This window comes from Setaria italica, chromosome III, assembly GCF_000263155.2.
Source record: "Setaria italica strain Yugu1 chromosome III, Setaria_italica_v2.0, whole genome shotgun sequence".
Classification (NCBI taxonomy): Eukaryota; Viridiplantae; Streptophyta; class Magnoliopsida; order Poales; family Poaceae; genus Setaria; species Setaria italica.
The window spans coordinates 421,840-437,733 of record NC_028452.1 but is presented as its reverse complement, the minus strand read 5'-3'; the positions used below and the strand labels follow the sequence as shown (position 1 = coordinate 437,733).

Sequence of the window (15,894 nt, the reverse complement as noted above, 5' to 3'; positions counted from 1 at the left end):
CCACATTTATAATCTTTAACTTTTCACTTTGCATAGCAGGTATGCGCTTGAATTTGTTTAATGAACCTTAAGTTTGAGATACAATTTTAGCATAGAAATCTATATTCTCATCACTTTATATCCTCATAAATGGTGATACACATCACACGTATAGATCTTAATTATTATATCATATAACAATAGTGTAAGATATAGACGATTTAGAATCATATATTGCTATATATTTTAATTAAGGTTATTTGATTCAAACGTAGAGTTACCTCATGTTATTTTTAATAATGGCATGTGTGGTTAATATAGATGCAAATTTAAGGGGTTACTTTAGGTTTTTCAAGTAATAGTGGTAGGCAATTCAGTTGCAAATTAGAGGATTATTTTAAATATTGTTAATAATGGCATAAGTGGGTAACTTTGATGAAGATGAGGGGGTTAATTTAGTTTATTTTATATAATGGAGAGGTGGGTAATTTATATATAGATTTAGGGGTTTACTTTAGGCTATTTTCATAATGGTATAGGTGGGTAATTTTTTAGAAAACATAATAGATCCAATGGCCATGATGATTTGAATCTATCGATTGATGGTCGGATGTTTTGCTTTTTTGTGAGAATTTCTAGAATTTCTCTCTTTTTTAGAGTGTCCACCTAGGAATCCTAGGTGACTTTACTGGAGGCTTCTTGAAGCCTGAAGCCTAAGATCCAATTAGTTTCACATGCCGTCAAATATACTCCTGCCTTAAAAAAGGGTTTTACCACAAGAAGATTGAAAAGCTATGTGTTCGATTTTATAGAACAACATGTGAAATAAAATTAAAGACGAAATGGACAACCATATTCCATCCGTTGAGTATAATCACGCATATAAAAGGCAATGATCACGACAGCTCTTCGACGCGCTCCATTAACTGTGATATCGCAACTAATGAAAAGCTATCCTTTTTCATCTAAAAAAGCACCCTTTTATACCAGTCTCTGTCAGACCCAAACTGCTTGCCTGCTGTCAATTCCAGATCTAGAAATGAACAGGAGAATACAAACAACATAAGATGCTCCCTACACGCAGGAGGATAGGAGGTTTTCTTGACCACTGGATCAAGCTTTGAATGGATCAGCGAAGTCGTTGTCCAACCAAATAACACTGAGGATGCCACAGCTGAATATAAGCAATCATTTCTCTAATTCCTTGGCCTAACGTCCAGGTTCTGCGGCAATCTGTGGCTAACGAGAGCAACTTGTGGTGTCCGGTAGCGGCCTCTGCGGTTACATAAGCTCCTTGTCAGGTTGCTGGCCTTGGAACTTTAGGTGGTCTTAGTTTTGTTTGGTTGTTCTTGGTGGTAGAGTGGCGCGAATGCAAGGTCTTGACTGGTTGGGGTGTGGTTTTTAGAAAAGCTGTTATGAGCTGTGGGTTGTAAAAAAATAGCTGTGGGAAAAGTAGAAGGCCGTTTGGTTAGAGCAGCTGTGAAACTGTAGGCTGTGTAATAAATACCTGTAATGCCTCTAAAGGTCCGAGGGTCTGTTTATATGTAAATTGCTCGTAACAAAATAATGTGTTCACTAATTCGCACGTAAATGACTATTTTAGAAAGGAAAAAAATAAATTTTCTATATTTTTCATCCATCAAAGTGATTGGTCCATATAAATAGAACAATATCCATCAAAAAGCTTATACAATGATGCCATCCCTCAACATAACTGTCCTCCTCTCGCACTAACCAAAATATCAGATATCCTAATACGAATGGTATTCATGGTATCCTCATTCTCCACATCGTCACTCTCATCTCCTTGTGTTTGTAGCGTGCCACTTGTATGTTGTACCAAGTACTCCTCATCAACATCATATCTCTCGAACTCCTTATCACACAAATTGCTGTCACGGATGAAATTATGCAATGCAAGACAAGCCATAATGATATGCTTCTGAGTACGAGGTGAGAAACTTGGCATGCCCTTCAAAATACGCCACTTCTGCTTTAAGACTCCAAAAGACCTTCCACTGACATTACGAAGAGATGAATGCAAGAAATTGAACATCTCGTACTTTCCTTGAAGAGGCCCTGAACAATACCAAAATTCTGGTATATGGTATGTGATTCCTTTGAAAGGAGCAAGGTACCCAATTCGGTTTGGGTAACCCGAGTCCACAAGATAATATTTTTCTACAAAACCAAGTTAGTAAGGTACACAATAATACAAGTATTGCTAACTTGATGAAGGAACCATGTATACCTTTAGGAGGTACGGGAAATGAAGGAAAATTTACCAATGCATGATTGAGGATACGCGTGTCATGTGCAGAACCCGGCCAACTGGCAACCGCAAAGGTGAACCTTATGTCAAAGTCACAAATAGCTAGCACATTTTGAGATGTATATCCATGACGGCATGTGTGGTTAACCACTACGTCCACTAGCACTACCATTGGAACATGTGAACTATCTATTACTCCAATTGCGCCTTTAAAGTATAGCAAAAAACAGTCCTCTCTCACCCTTTCATGCTCCGTAGAAAAAGTAGGATCTCTTGACTTAATGTTGTCCTTAGCTAACTTGCGCAAACACTTCAACACTTCGTGAAACTTGTTGTGAACTGTCCAAAGTGACCGTGTGAAACGATTTTCAGCTTGTGAAAATGATTGTGGTCCTCCGACAATCCACAAGAACATCACTAATGACTCAGTAGATGAAACATTGTTGGTTGAGGTCAATCCGTAGGTAGAGACTAGCAGTCAGAGATGTACCTCGGAGCAGATTTGGCGGCGAACGGAGGTCGAGTGGGGCGGGCGACGGTAAGGTGCGACAGGTAGCGGGCGGCGAGCGGCGGGTGGCTAGGGCGGTGGTCGGGTGGGGGCACCTGGTGCGGAAGTCGGACGGGTGCGTTTGGTGCGGGAGTCGGACGGAAATAGAACGCGAAAACGAATCGGTATCATCATAACCCGTGGTAGTTGAGTAATTTTTTTGCCCAAAAGCAGCTGAAAGTAGGGAGAAGATGCTTTTGGTTTTGTATTAGAGCAAAAGAAAATTTTGGTCTATAGTATCTGTGGCTTTCAGGTCCTTTAGTTAGCTTTTGACTTTTGCAAGTTGGAAAGCCCAACCAATGGGGACCTAAATGTAAAGTCCTCGGGTGCGGGTGGGGTGTGTTTGGGAGGGGAGTTGTTTTAACCTCACCCTTTGTACTTCTCTCCTGCATTTTTTGAGGAAAAAAAATCCTTGGGTTCAACTGACGGGACATCAGAAATCAACTTAAACTGAAGTTACAGGAAAATCAACTAACGCAGCACATGAATAGCAAATTAAGAAAAAGAATCCAAGCCTAAAAAAGAATACCGAAAGAAATTGTAAAGCTCATCTTTTGGTATAAAAAAGCTACAGATCAGAGTTTGCATGAAAACCAAAGAAAGTACGCCAAAGCATTAAAAAGACATCTGAGATGCCAAAGCATATTTTCGTACAAGAAAAGAAAGTGCATCAGAAAGACCCTGAAGCCGAAGTTGTCACCTTTTTGATTCTGTGCATGGATTCTCACCCACAATGTTATCACTGATCATAAAGGCAATAAGTAAAATTTTAGGATTCAGTTCTTGTACATTAAGGTCTATAATCTTCACAAATAGTTTATGAAAAGGAGAAGAATCATATATCTATAAGAAAGTGAAAGTTTATTGATTCACAAGTAGCAAAGAGAAACTAATGGCATATGATGCTAAAAAGGACAAGAATAAAGGGGGAGATACCTACTGCTATATATTAAAATGGCAATGGGAATTAATTTTCTTCTAACCCTGGTCCTAGCCAACACGTACGACTCATTTAGAAAAACTTTAAAAATCAACGCTAAAATGTTTGCAAACATTTCGTTACAAAAAATACAATGAAAACATGCAGGACGGTAAGATAGGTTTAAGTAACATAAGTGGAACAGTGTTTGGAAACTAGTAGTTCAAGATAGGTCATTCCTTAAATTACTCCCAAAATTTATTCACAAGTGAAAAAAAACCATATGACTTATTGAACTCAATGTAAATTTGTGAAAAGGGAATTCAGTAAACAAGTACATTAGAATATAATAAAAAATAGAACCAAAACTGTGTATTTTTACAGGGCTTGTAGCAGAGTGAAATAGAATTCTGTTCAAAAGATTCCTAGTACTAGAAGCACCATTATCATCCAAGTATATCGAACATATATATTTTACAAGAGGCCTTAACTTGCAGCTGGTCAGGATGCTTGGCCCAATCAAAATTGCTTTTCGATCAGTAATTTCTTTGCAAATAGATTACCAAGTGCTTCTTCAAGCTCATCTGGATTGTACTTTATATATTTTGATGGGTTACGGCTGCTCCCAACAAGTGGCCTGATGAAAAGAAGAGTCAATAGTGGCAATAATATGATCCAAAGATAGGAGAAACTTTTATGCGATTTGACTCTCCCAATGGAATTGCATGACATGTACAAGGAATCACAAAACTTCTGAAGTTTTTATGAAGAGGATGAACATGAACGAGCTGATATGTTTCTTTAAAAGTATAAGAAAATCTTTTAGATGAATGATGATTTCCAATGATTTTTTTTAAAACTGCTTGGTCTAGCATTATACAAGTTCAGCTGGCACAACACTGATATGGTCTTTGGTAGACTGAGAATGCAAATAGCAGCAGTGTTTACACGAAACATGATCATGAACCAGACTAATGTCCAAATTGGTAATGAATTCAGGTACTCATGTCGTTCACTCTCTCATTTTTTTAGAACAGTAGGAGAGAACCCTACAGAAATATATATTATATAGCAAAATAAAGAGGACAAAGGTCTAAAACAGTACAGGGGTACAAAGAACCTAGAAAACAACCGTCATTCACACACTCATGATTAGAAAAAACAATCTTTGAGAAACTCGATAGGACAATAACAAACAGTAGAAAAAAAAGCAATGTGTATTGTGAAATGGAAAGATACCCAAAGCGTTTCAGGAACTCTCTGTAAGCAGGTATGAGAATTTCAGCAATAGCAAGAATAAGGTTATCTCTCAACTCTCTGTCAGGGACAACCCAGTTTATCTGTGTCTGGCAAACCTCTTCAAATTGCATGGTGAAAGACCGGAATCTGATAATGATGGGAAATAAACTCCATTATGAAAAAAAGATGAAACACTATAACAAAGTATATAACATGTTGAATCTTTGAAATTTAATTCGAACCTTTCTTTGACGACAGATTTGGAGGTTGTACTGCTATTAGATCCGATGGTTGGCATGCTTCCTTGAGTACTCTCTACAGTAGAACTTAATGATGAAGTTATACCTCTAACTGAGAGAAAGTCCAATGCCTGTGGTTGGGAAAAGTTGATGGCAAACAATGTTACACAAGAAAACAGCCGGAGATGCTAACCTAATGGTTTAGTAAAGGCTGTTATTTTGGTGATCAGACCTTTCTCCAAGAAATTCTCCTGTACTGAGTAGCATGTTGCTGCACAATCCGTCGGCGCCTTTGAATCCAATCATCAGCAAAAAACTCCTTAACTTCAGATCTGAAATAAGAAAATGTTTATTGTATCCAATCAACAAGATGTCGAGATCACATAGCTTCCCCAATGTTATATCCATACCTGCATATAGACCTGATGATATATTGGATATTATTCATTAAAAATAGGTGCGCCAGACAATGATTCTCGTATTGCTTTGATTTGGCCTCAAGGTTGGTCTCCAGAGCATGTACAACATCCACGATTTGAGAGACCAGATCAGAATTTGTCCCATCTTCAGTAACATGCGTTTTGAATATCTGCTTGAGTGATGACTGATAGCTGCATATATTTCATAGCAATTAGTTCAGGCTGCTGTTATTGGTACTGGAGACCATATTGAAGAAATAAAATGATGCAGCCCATTCACTTACTCAAAAAGAAGCTTTACATAATTAATGACATAGCTGGTAAGACGATGCACAGCTCCATCGGCAGTAGTACTATTTGGTGAGTCCCTCAAAATGTTTCCTTTGAAGTTGCTGAAAGTTCTTTCTGCAGTTTGTGCTAAGCTTTTCGTCAAACCAAGTGCGGATTTCCGGTTTTCAGAGCATGCATGTCCCTCAAAGAGCATCTCAACCTAATATAGCAAACATAGGAATAATAATTAGTTAATTTCACGAAAAGATAAAGTCACTTAGCAAGTATACATTATGCATGATGTGCACTGCATGCAACTTATTATCTGACAGAAATACTAAGTGCATTAAAGAACTTAAATTGTGTTATTGACAGCATTGAGTGCAACAGTTAAGGGTAATTAGAAGCTGCAAATCTTCTCTAGAAACCTCACATCTGATTGAAGTTCCAATGTTGCCTCAAACATATCAAGCAGCACGAATAGTTTTTCTGGTGATCCTTGGGATTTAGCAACAGCGTCGCCAAAGCTAAGTAGAATTGATAGACTTTTTGCCGTTAGTTGAGCAAAACAATGATCCTTCAATGCATGCTTTCCTTCAAAGATTTGATCACACAGTTTGCGTTCAGCAGCAAAAAGCAACTTTACCTGTTCAATATATCGTCAAATATGAAATACTATTAACAAACAGAAGTTTACAGTACCAGGTTGTCAGGATTCGACAGCCTCACCCCAATTCGGTAAAATTGCATCCACTGAGCAATTTCAGCATCCAAGGTCTCAGCCTGCACGATCTGCATTTCTTTGGCTGTAACATATTCAACTCCCAAGGATTTAATGTTCAGTTCCAAAGTTGAGCCACGAACATCTCTGAGGAATGGGGAAAAATATTTTGAACATGCCAAGCTGGAAACAGAGAAATCACAAGTGGTTTCGAGCTTAAAGAGGCTTTGACCTGTATATCTTTAGAAATTGCTGATGGTGGCCAAGCTGAACTGATTTCTCGACCAACTTTGAGAGCAGAGGAATGCAGCGGGAATCAATGAGCCTGGGAAGAGTGTATGCACCATGCACATTTATCTGGCCGACAGAAGAATCTTTAGATGAGGAATTTATGCTACCACCAAAAATGTTCTCACTTGACACCCTCTGGCTTAGACATGGAAGAGAGTTGAAAAGACACTCCAGTTCAACAGGTTTACTGTAACAGATCGTCACAGAAAATGAGTCAATAAAAGAGCAAGAAATGCCTCACCAAAATATTATAAGCATGGACGTATAATGGACGCAGAACAGAACCTGCATCTCGATAAGAGCCTGTGGAACTCATTTTCCAACCCTACAGCTGCTTTAGAAAGCAATTCATTGACATGTTTGAGCACGCTATCACTAGTTCTGTAGCTTCTTTTTGAATTGAAGAAGCACTCAACGCTTCTCAACTTATCAACCGCGTGAAGATAGGCACCAAGATCCTTGCTTGGTCTGTTCAGTACCACACTCTCTGCCTGTAAACTTCAAGTGCAATGAAAAGCTAGCATTAAAATATGAAAGGTGACAGCGCATACATGGCAGTAAGAAGCGCAATTCTAGTCTGGGGAGATAGTGGTAACATCAGTTGTCTCATAGTATTGCCCTAGGAAAATATCAGTTGCCCCATCGTGAACTTCCATAAATGACACCCATCAATTTGGAAGCCATCCATCAATCTCCAACCCAACAAATACTTAGATTAGATTCTAGTTGAAAACATCATAAGGCTTTGTGAAAACGGAGGCAAACCCCCAATTTCATCGTGGAAATTAGAAAGGTGCCAGACAAAACAAAACCAAACGAAGCTACGGTTTTGAAATAAGATAGAGCAATCGCATCTGCTTGCTACGACCTAGATGAGACAGGAGCTAGCCAGAAGCGTCAGAGAACTTGTCGCGTCACAAAAGGTAACCTGAATTTCTGATGAATTCTCGCAGAATCTGAAAACCTGAATTGAAGTGGGTGCCAAAACGGTGGCACAGCGCATTCTCGCATTGGAGGAGGTTGAGCATCTTATCGAGTTTAATGCAAAGATGCAGTTCAAACTATATGTATCTAAAAATAAAGTGCGATAGGCATCGAAATTAGTGGGCGCGAATGGAAACACGAAAGTGCGCACAAATTGACAACCAAAACACAGTAACAGAGGCAGCGTTGGGGTAGCAATGTAGCATTGCAGTAGGGAGCAAGTTACTCGCCTCGCTGTGTCGGCTCTGCCTCTCCCCGGACCCGGAGAGAATCAGTTTGGACCCATTGCACCACGGACAACCCATGGAGGAGAGGAGACTGGAAAGTGGGCCTAGCACCACGGCCTCGCAGCAGTATTGGGCTTACATACCTGGGCCTCGAGTGGCCACACTAAAATGGGCTGTAACCTTGTATTAGGGCTACTTACGTAATATGGTTTGGGTGGATCGGCACCAAAAGGAAGAAAAGGAAATTTGGTTGGACTGGCGGACACCTTTCTGACCTAGACCTCTGCTTGAATTTTATAAGCTGTGTGATTCTACGAAATTTCGTGCTCTAGAAAATGTATGCAGGAAAGCAACTCTACAAAGTTCCCCTGTTGTGGACAAAGGCGTTTGCTACACAGGAAGAGGAAGACGTGATGCGAACGCTGTTGCTGCAGAAGACCAGGGTCCAGGGGTGGTGAAGGAGGGAAACGAACCTCTTGCACAAGGTCGAGGCGGCGAACGATGGGGTCGACTGCCCTGAGGCTCCGCCGGACGTTGTCGTGAACCCTGCACGCGTCGTACGTCCTCGCCTGCACCAATCAGCTCGTGACCATTGGGCTAGTGGCGAGAGGTAGGTATATAAAAAGACGACAAGGAAGGAACCTCAGCCGGGCGCACGGCGTCGTCAATGGCGGCCATGCGGGTGGTGATGGAAGTGACCGCCGCGGCCGCGCACCGCTGGATGATCTCGCTCCTCCGCATCGACTCTCGCAGGAGGTTTGCCTTGTCACGTAGTATGGCCTCCTCCTCCTCCGTTGCTGCCGCTCGCCGCCGCTCCATCTCTCCGCCCGCTCAAGGTCTTCGCTTGCCAGCACCAGCAGGTTGGACAAGGCAAAGACAACCCTCATACTACCTTACCATAGGCTGCAAGTAACTAGACCATCAAGATAAGTAAAAAAGGGGAGATATTTCAAATGCAAGGTCAGGGGACTAAGCTCAGCACGAAAAAGAAAAGGGCGAATACAATTGGGTCAACTTTTCTCGGCGAACAGAATGAATCAACAGGGGTACTCGACCTTTCCGTCCGTCCATCGGTCATCGGACCGTCCAATATCCCATGAACCTATCCCATAACAACACAGAAAATCTTCGCAGAAATTCCCTACGGTTCCCATCTAGCAAAGCAAATCGTAACAGAACAGCCACGAACCTTCAACACGATCCACGTGCCCACACGCACAAATTGACAAATATGCCGAACTAAATCTCAATGATGCATTCAATTAACGCGTCAGCATTGCCAGTCGGATTCTTTGCGCACTGCTAAGAACTCAAATGTCCAAAAAAAAAATCCTAGAACCTACCAGATCGACCCAGGACATAACTGACATACATTCTGTACAAATCATGCACCGAAACAAGGAACGGTGCGCATAGCAGCTGTTTGACTCCCATGGCTAGATCACAATCAATGCTAACAGGAGGCTCCAATTTACATAGAACGCCATCACGTCCTTGTTGAGGTATGATAGGCAGCGAGAATCTATCAAGCACGTTCTTGTTTCCCCTCAAACAAATTGCCAAGCAGCAGCTCCAGTTGCTCGGGCGTGTGCTTGACGTATTTTCCAGGCGCTTTGCTGTTCTCAATGAGTGGCCTGCAGACCCAGCAGGTTAATTTGTGAGCACGGTGAACATGAACTGAGAGCAATGCTTGGAGTTGGAGGAAATTTTGAGAAAGAATAGCTAATTCCTAGGTCCATACAACTTTCATTATTTTCATGTGATGTGGCATCAAAGAAGCATACCCAAAGCGCTTTATGAAAGATCTGTACGCAGGCAACAGAATTTCAGCAACCGCAAGTCTAAGTGACTCGCGCAACTCGGTATCTGGAACCGACCAGCTACATTGCTTCTGATAGATCTCTTCAAATAACACATTGAAAGACCTGAATCTGATAGCACCACGGGAAAGGAAGTACAATGCTTCAGAAATTGTACAAGAAACCAAACAAAAGTAGTAAGTATATCAGACTAACCTCTCCTTGACAGCTGCTCTTGAAGCTCCACTGCTATTGCCACCCTCACTCCCTACTTGACCACTACCTCCTGATGAAGTCAAACCTTGACCAGAGAGGCATTGCAACACCTGCAACATTGGATTAAATAAAATAAGGTTATGCACATAGACATACCTACTGGTTTCATTTTCCAAGTATTATTATCACATTGCACACCCTAAAAGATCAAGCTGTGGTTCAAGCAATGTTGAGAAATTAGTTGTATTGCCCTTTTCTTTAGAAAACCCTCCATCCTATATAATCCTGTCCCTAAACATAACCTACCCAGTAACAAATATTAGATGCTACAGGCCAACATGAATCCCCATGCTATACATCTATAGGAGTGGTAATATTATGGCCACTGATGTCTCTGGAAGCCTACTTATCTACTATGGACTTGGTGGCAACATGAATACTGGATGCTTCGATGTGCTTGGAGTGGACTGGTATAGGCAACGAGAATATCTATTTAGGTCGAATAAGCCTTGAACAAAATATATGAGTGTGCATGAAAAATAATCACTGAGTTTTAAGCAGAGAAAGAGAGCAAACCTTTGACCAAGCAATCCTTCTATACTGATTTGCATTTTGCTGTACAATCCTTCGATGCCTTTGAATCCAATCATCGCCCAACAAATCCTTGGCTTCTGATCTGGGTGGTAGAAAAGACAGAATAAGATTGTGCACACACTATTGTAACTTTCTTTCCTGCATTACTTCACAAGAACATACCTGCGGACAGATTTGACAATGTAGTGAATGTTGTTCATCAAAAATATGTGCATCAAAGCAGGATCCTTGTATTGCTTTGCTTTTGCATCCAAATTATTTTGTAAAGCTTGCATGATTTTCATGGTCACAGCTGCCAACTCAGAACCTGTTCCATCTTCCTTTTTGAACTCCTGGAAAAGCTGCTTTAGAGTTGACTGGTAGCTGCACAGATATTAGCAGGTGGTTGTCAATTCAGGGGTGTATCAAATCAAATGCTACTAATGCCTTCTGACGTAACATTATAAGCTAGGACAATTCTGAAGGGGGCATTTAATATGCAAAACATCTGTAATTTATGCGAAAAGGATCCTCGCAAGAGTGGGGCATAAGAAATTCACCCACTACTACAGGGCTACAAATGAATGACATCTTTTAGTTCTGGTTGTGAAAACAGTCCAGTGAAATTAAAAATCTGGTTCATGGTGTCAATCTACAAAAATTCTTTTAGTTCTTTTATATTGGGAAGGCTATAGGCAAGCCAGTGGATAATTCAAAAAAAGAAGGGCACATGATAATACAGACAATCTCATACACCTAGTCGTTTACGGCAACATATGAATATGAACAGAGACTTACTCAAATAAAAATTTAACATAGTTGATCACATAGCTCGTTAAAGGATGCACTGTTCCATCAGTATGTATATTCTTGGTTGCATCCTTTTCAACCGCTTCTTCAAAATCACTGAAAGTCTTCTGCGCTGTTTGCGCTAAGCATTTCGTCAAACTCAGTGCAGAATCACGCATTTGAGAGCATGATTCTCCAACAAAGATGGTGTCAATCTACAAATTCAATTCAACAAGATGAATCTTTAAATCCATTCCATACAAAAAAAAAATCTCCAAGCTAAAGTAGATTTACATTTTTTACATATCAAAATAAATGTAAATTAAATAGAAAAAATACAAGCTCCACATTTCCTACAAGACAGAAGCCCAAACTCCTAAGGACAGTCAAATCAATTTTGGGTAAAAGTTTGGCATGGGCTAACACATGACTAACAGAAAATATGGTGCCAAACTTTAACTGTGATATACAACTCCTATTACTTAATTATGTACAACAGAAACTTGTAGTTTTAGTATAAGAATATGCAGCAGTGGTTTACAGCTGAAATGTTAACAACACAAGTGGACCAAGCTCTCAAAACAGGTACTCCAGGATGTCTGATGATCAAAAGTTATGAGACAGAAATGTTGACAACACAAGTGGACCAAGCTCTCAAAACAGGTACTCCAGGATGTCTGATGATCAAAAGTTATGAGACAGCCAAAGGGTTCTAACATTCAGGTCAGCACAAATGGATGCTGAATATAAGTTCAGCATGCAAATTATACTGGCATCAGTGTGCACACAAGAGAAGTGGTTAGCAATGCAGCTATGATCAGAACGAGAGGTTTACCTCTGTTTGAAGTTCACACATTATCTCGTACATGTCTAGCAGAACAAAAAGTTTCTCCGGTGATCGTTTACTCATAGCAATTGCCTCTCCAAAACTGAGTAGTGTAGCCAAACTGTTTTTTGTTATTGCAGCAAAGCACTTATCCCTCAAAGATTGACTGCATTCAAAAACTTGGTCGCAAAGCTGGCGCTCCCCAGCAAAAAGAAGTTTGACCTGTTTGCAGAGGCAAATGTCACTAGAGGAATGCTATACCATAACAGAAGATCTGAGAGGAAGATTTTTCTTACAGCAATTCGCATGAAATGAATCCAATTTCCTATTTTAGACTCCAAAATTTCCCAAGGCATTTTCTGCACTTCATCTTTGCTCAGTTTTTCAACACCCAAGTTCTTCAAACTTGACTCTAATGCTGAAGCACGAGCTTCGCTGCACACGAGGGAGAATATGCTTCAGCAAGTCACTCCATAGAGCATAACTATAACAACATCTCTTGGTAAATGGGCACACGGAAATAAGAAGAGATGACTAAAGAAATGCAAGGTTTTCACTGTAACTCTTGTACCTGTATATTTCTGAGCATTGCTGCTGGCATCCAGCTTGAACCAACTGTTGTGCTAATTTAGAGAGTAATGGAACAAACTTTGGCTCAATAAGAGCAGGAGGACTGTATACAGCAGCCTCTGAGTTCTGCTGATTATCAGACTGTGAACCAGTTGATGGGTTTTTCCCACCTTCAGGCTGAGATTCAGACGACGGTCGAAGTGTACTTGGAAGACAGTCAAAAAGCCGATCAGGTTCCATAGGTTTGCTGAAATTATTTCCGAGAGTGCACAATGCAAGGGGTTAGGTGATGTTTAAGGTAGGGAAAATACAAACTTAAATTAATGATGAGACACAAACCTGCGCTGGGACAATTGGTTCTGAAATTCTCCCTCCATCTTCACAAGGGCCTTAGAAAGGAGGGCATTCACATGGTTGAGCACCCCATCACTACTCCGGTAACTCCTATTTGAGCTAAAGAAACGCTCGATACTTCTCAACCGATCAACTGCATCTAGAAAACCTTGAAGGTTCTCATGCGGCCCCTTCTGTATTTCACGCTCTGCCTGTACATATAACAAGTCAGTCAAGGCCATATAATCCCAAAAGGCAACCCATCACTGGGAAAGGAAAGAACATTTTTTTTTCTCTCAAGACTTGCTATCAATGATTTTAACTATTTCAGGCTCCATTGAAATGGAAAACGCATTCAATTGTCATTGTTACCAAATCTATTATAATCAATCCTTAACACAAAATAATAAGGCATCATCAATGCAAATCATTGAACATTTCAGTAATTTTTAAAAACAAAAATGTACTTTTGCAACATTGTTATTGTTTTCACAATATGGGATTTAGTTGGTATAATGGTGCACTTCAAATAGTCACACTTAACACACTGTACCCCAACAAAGAAACCCCTTTACTGCTGCTTCTAAGGAAAGAATTTCAAATCTTAAAGCAAAAACGGTACATGATGACTAGGAACAAATGAACATATAGCAATTAGCTATGCTTCAAATACATGCATCAGGTATAGGTAACTACTTACGGTTCGTTAATTTTCCTCAAGGAGTGGTACCAAAGAAAATCCCTTGGCTAGAGAAGGAAAGATTGCTGGGTCCAACAAAGCAAAACCATTGACAGACAGTTATGCAAAGTTGGCTACCAATAGCGTGGCATAACTGAAAGTACCAAATTCAGTACAATTTAATTTCCAAACTAACTACTCGAAGATATCTGAACAACAAGATATTAACCTTGGGAGAGGAGAGAATATATTTTGGGATAACACATGCCACTAGTCTGCTGAGGTCATGTATAGCGGGAACTCTTAGTTGGGCGCTAGCAGGTGGTTGCCATTTTTTCATGCAGCAATGGATGTAACGGACACATGGAACAGTTTCAGCATAGTACCTGAATATTACCAAGGAGTTTCTGATTGTTTCTATTGTAGGTTGGGTCCGGGAGTTGTATGCAAATTCTTTACCATTCTCTCTCTCTCTTTAAGTGCATATATAAGCATCCTTGCATTGTACATGCCCTTACATAATAAGCTCCGGCTTCAGCTAAAATGGAAGCATCTCCTACACTAAGCACTCAAACGGGAGCCTACCTATGCTCCAGCAATCCTCGGACACAGCAGTACAAATGTCGAACCAGGAATACGTTAAAGGAAGGGCTCCGCATTGGGAGGGACAAGCAGTAGTTCAGGCTTGTAACTAAATATACACCCCATGTCCAAATACGTTCAGAAACAGGTTCACAACCGACTGCATGCTCCCTCCGTTTCGAAATTCGAAGGGGGGAAAAAACTGCACGCTCCCTACTGTTATGCTAAATTAAGCTACAATTCTGACTATGTGAGGATTACGAATAATATGAAAAACACACGAGGAGCATGGAATTGAAGTTAGGAGCAGCAAGCACCTCTCGAGTCCGATCGAACTGAGTGAGGATGACATCCGCGGAGCGCAGCGTGCGGTCGATGTTCTCGTGTGCTGTCCGCACGGCGTGCGTCCTCACCTGCGCCGCCCAAACAGCGACAGCATCAGCGGGACCGCTATGAGATTAAGAAGATTAAGAAGAGGAGGCGGACCTGGATGGGGCGCATAGCGGAGTCGAGAGCGGAGAGGCGGCTGTCGAAGGAGCCGAGGATGGAGACGACGGCGTCCGTGACCTGCTGGCTCTTCTGCAGGGACTCCCGCAGCAGCGCTGCGCGCTGCGCCAGGCTCTCCATCTCGCCCGCGCGCCTAGACGCCGCCACCTCGCCGTGCGGGTGCTGGTCGCGCTCGTCGTCCCCGGCCCAAGTCCGGAATCCCCAGATGGTTCGGAGGAGGAGAGGTGGATCTGGAAGAGGGGGAGAGGAGGAGCGGTTCGCCGGTTTGGTTGAGCAGAGCCGCAGAGGCAGACAGGGACAGGGTGGATGGAGGAGGAGGAGGACCCCACCGCCACCGGAGGAAGCCAAGCGAGGCGGAGCAGGTGATTATTGCGTGCGTTGCCGAAATAAAGTGAGCAGAACGGAACCGCTGCGCTGCAGAGTGCAGAGGAGGGCGGAACGGAACGGGACAGTCGCTTGGGGGTGGGGGTGGGGGCGTGGGCGTGGGCTGCTGACCTGCTGCGGCGGCTGTCCAGCTTGGACCGCCTGCAGAATATTCGAGCCACCGCTCTTGGATGCTCGCTTCCAGAAATGGGTTACAAATGCAACCTTTTAGAGTTTATACATACATTGTCAATGCTTACCCAAAGAGAGGAGATAAACATACACTTGTCAATCTAGAAATTCCTCCTTTAATGTCCTTCTTATTAGGTCTCGTTTCTCTTCTGTTGCTAAGTAAACCATCCCCCAAAGCAAGGATCATCAACTCTAGCAAGGTTCACATCTTATTAGCTCCTCGATGCTCATGCGATGCCTGCCCCCTTTGTCAGCTTTTCAGAAATAAATGGTAACAGATTTTTCATGCAAGTTTGGCCGCTTGTCAATGTTTACCCAAAGAGGAGAGCTAAATATATGCTACTTCCTACAAACATAA

The 15,894-nt window shown here is 41.6% G+C and overlaps 2 protein-coding genes across 2 annotated transcripts; both read right to left on the bottom strand.

The window, feature by feature from the left end:
• Positions 1-4,039: 4,039 nt before the first annotated feature.
• Positions 4,040-9,209, bottom strand: LOC101770815 (exocyst complex component EXO70A1). The gene is made up of 12 exons (XM_012844415.3): positions 8,750-9,209; positions 8,581-8,676; positions 7,182-7,387; positions 6,838-7,083; positions 6,614-6,752; positions 6,318-6,530; positions 5,899-6,104; positions 5,606-5,806; positions 5,428-5,527; positions 5,199-5,326; positions 4,957-5,103; positions 4,040-4,354 (listed from the first exon to the last, which is right to left on the bottom strand). The coding sequence occupies exons 1-12, from the start codon at positions 8,924-8,926 to the stop codon at positions 4,237-4,239; spliced, it is 1,977 nt and encodes a 658-aa protein (XP_012699869.2). The 5' UTR covers positions 8,927-9,209; the 3' UTR covers positions 4,040-4,236.
• A 130-nt stretch (positions 9,210-9,339) lies between these two features.
• LOC101774953 (exocyst complex component EXO70A1) lies at positions 9,340-15,413 on the bottom strand. The gene is made up of 12 exons (XM_004959941.3): positions 14,961-15,413; positions 14,792-14,887; positions 13,220-13,425; positions 12,882-13,127; positions 12,607-12,745; positions 12,320-12,532; positions 11,494-11,699; positions 10,879-11,079; positions 10,699-10,798; positions 10,123-10,232; positions 9,892-10,038; positions 9,340-9,741 (listed from the first exon to the last, which is right to left on the bottom strand). Exons 1-12 carry the CDS (start codon positions 15,099-15,101, stop codon positions 9,633-9,635), a joined length of 1,914 nt encoding a protein of 637 aa, XP_004959998.1. The 5' UTR covers positions 15,102-15,413; the 3' UTR covers positions 9,340-9,632.
• Between the last annotated feature and the right edge of the window lie 481 nt (positions 15,414-15,894).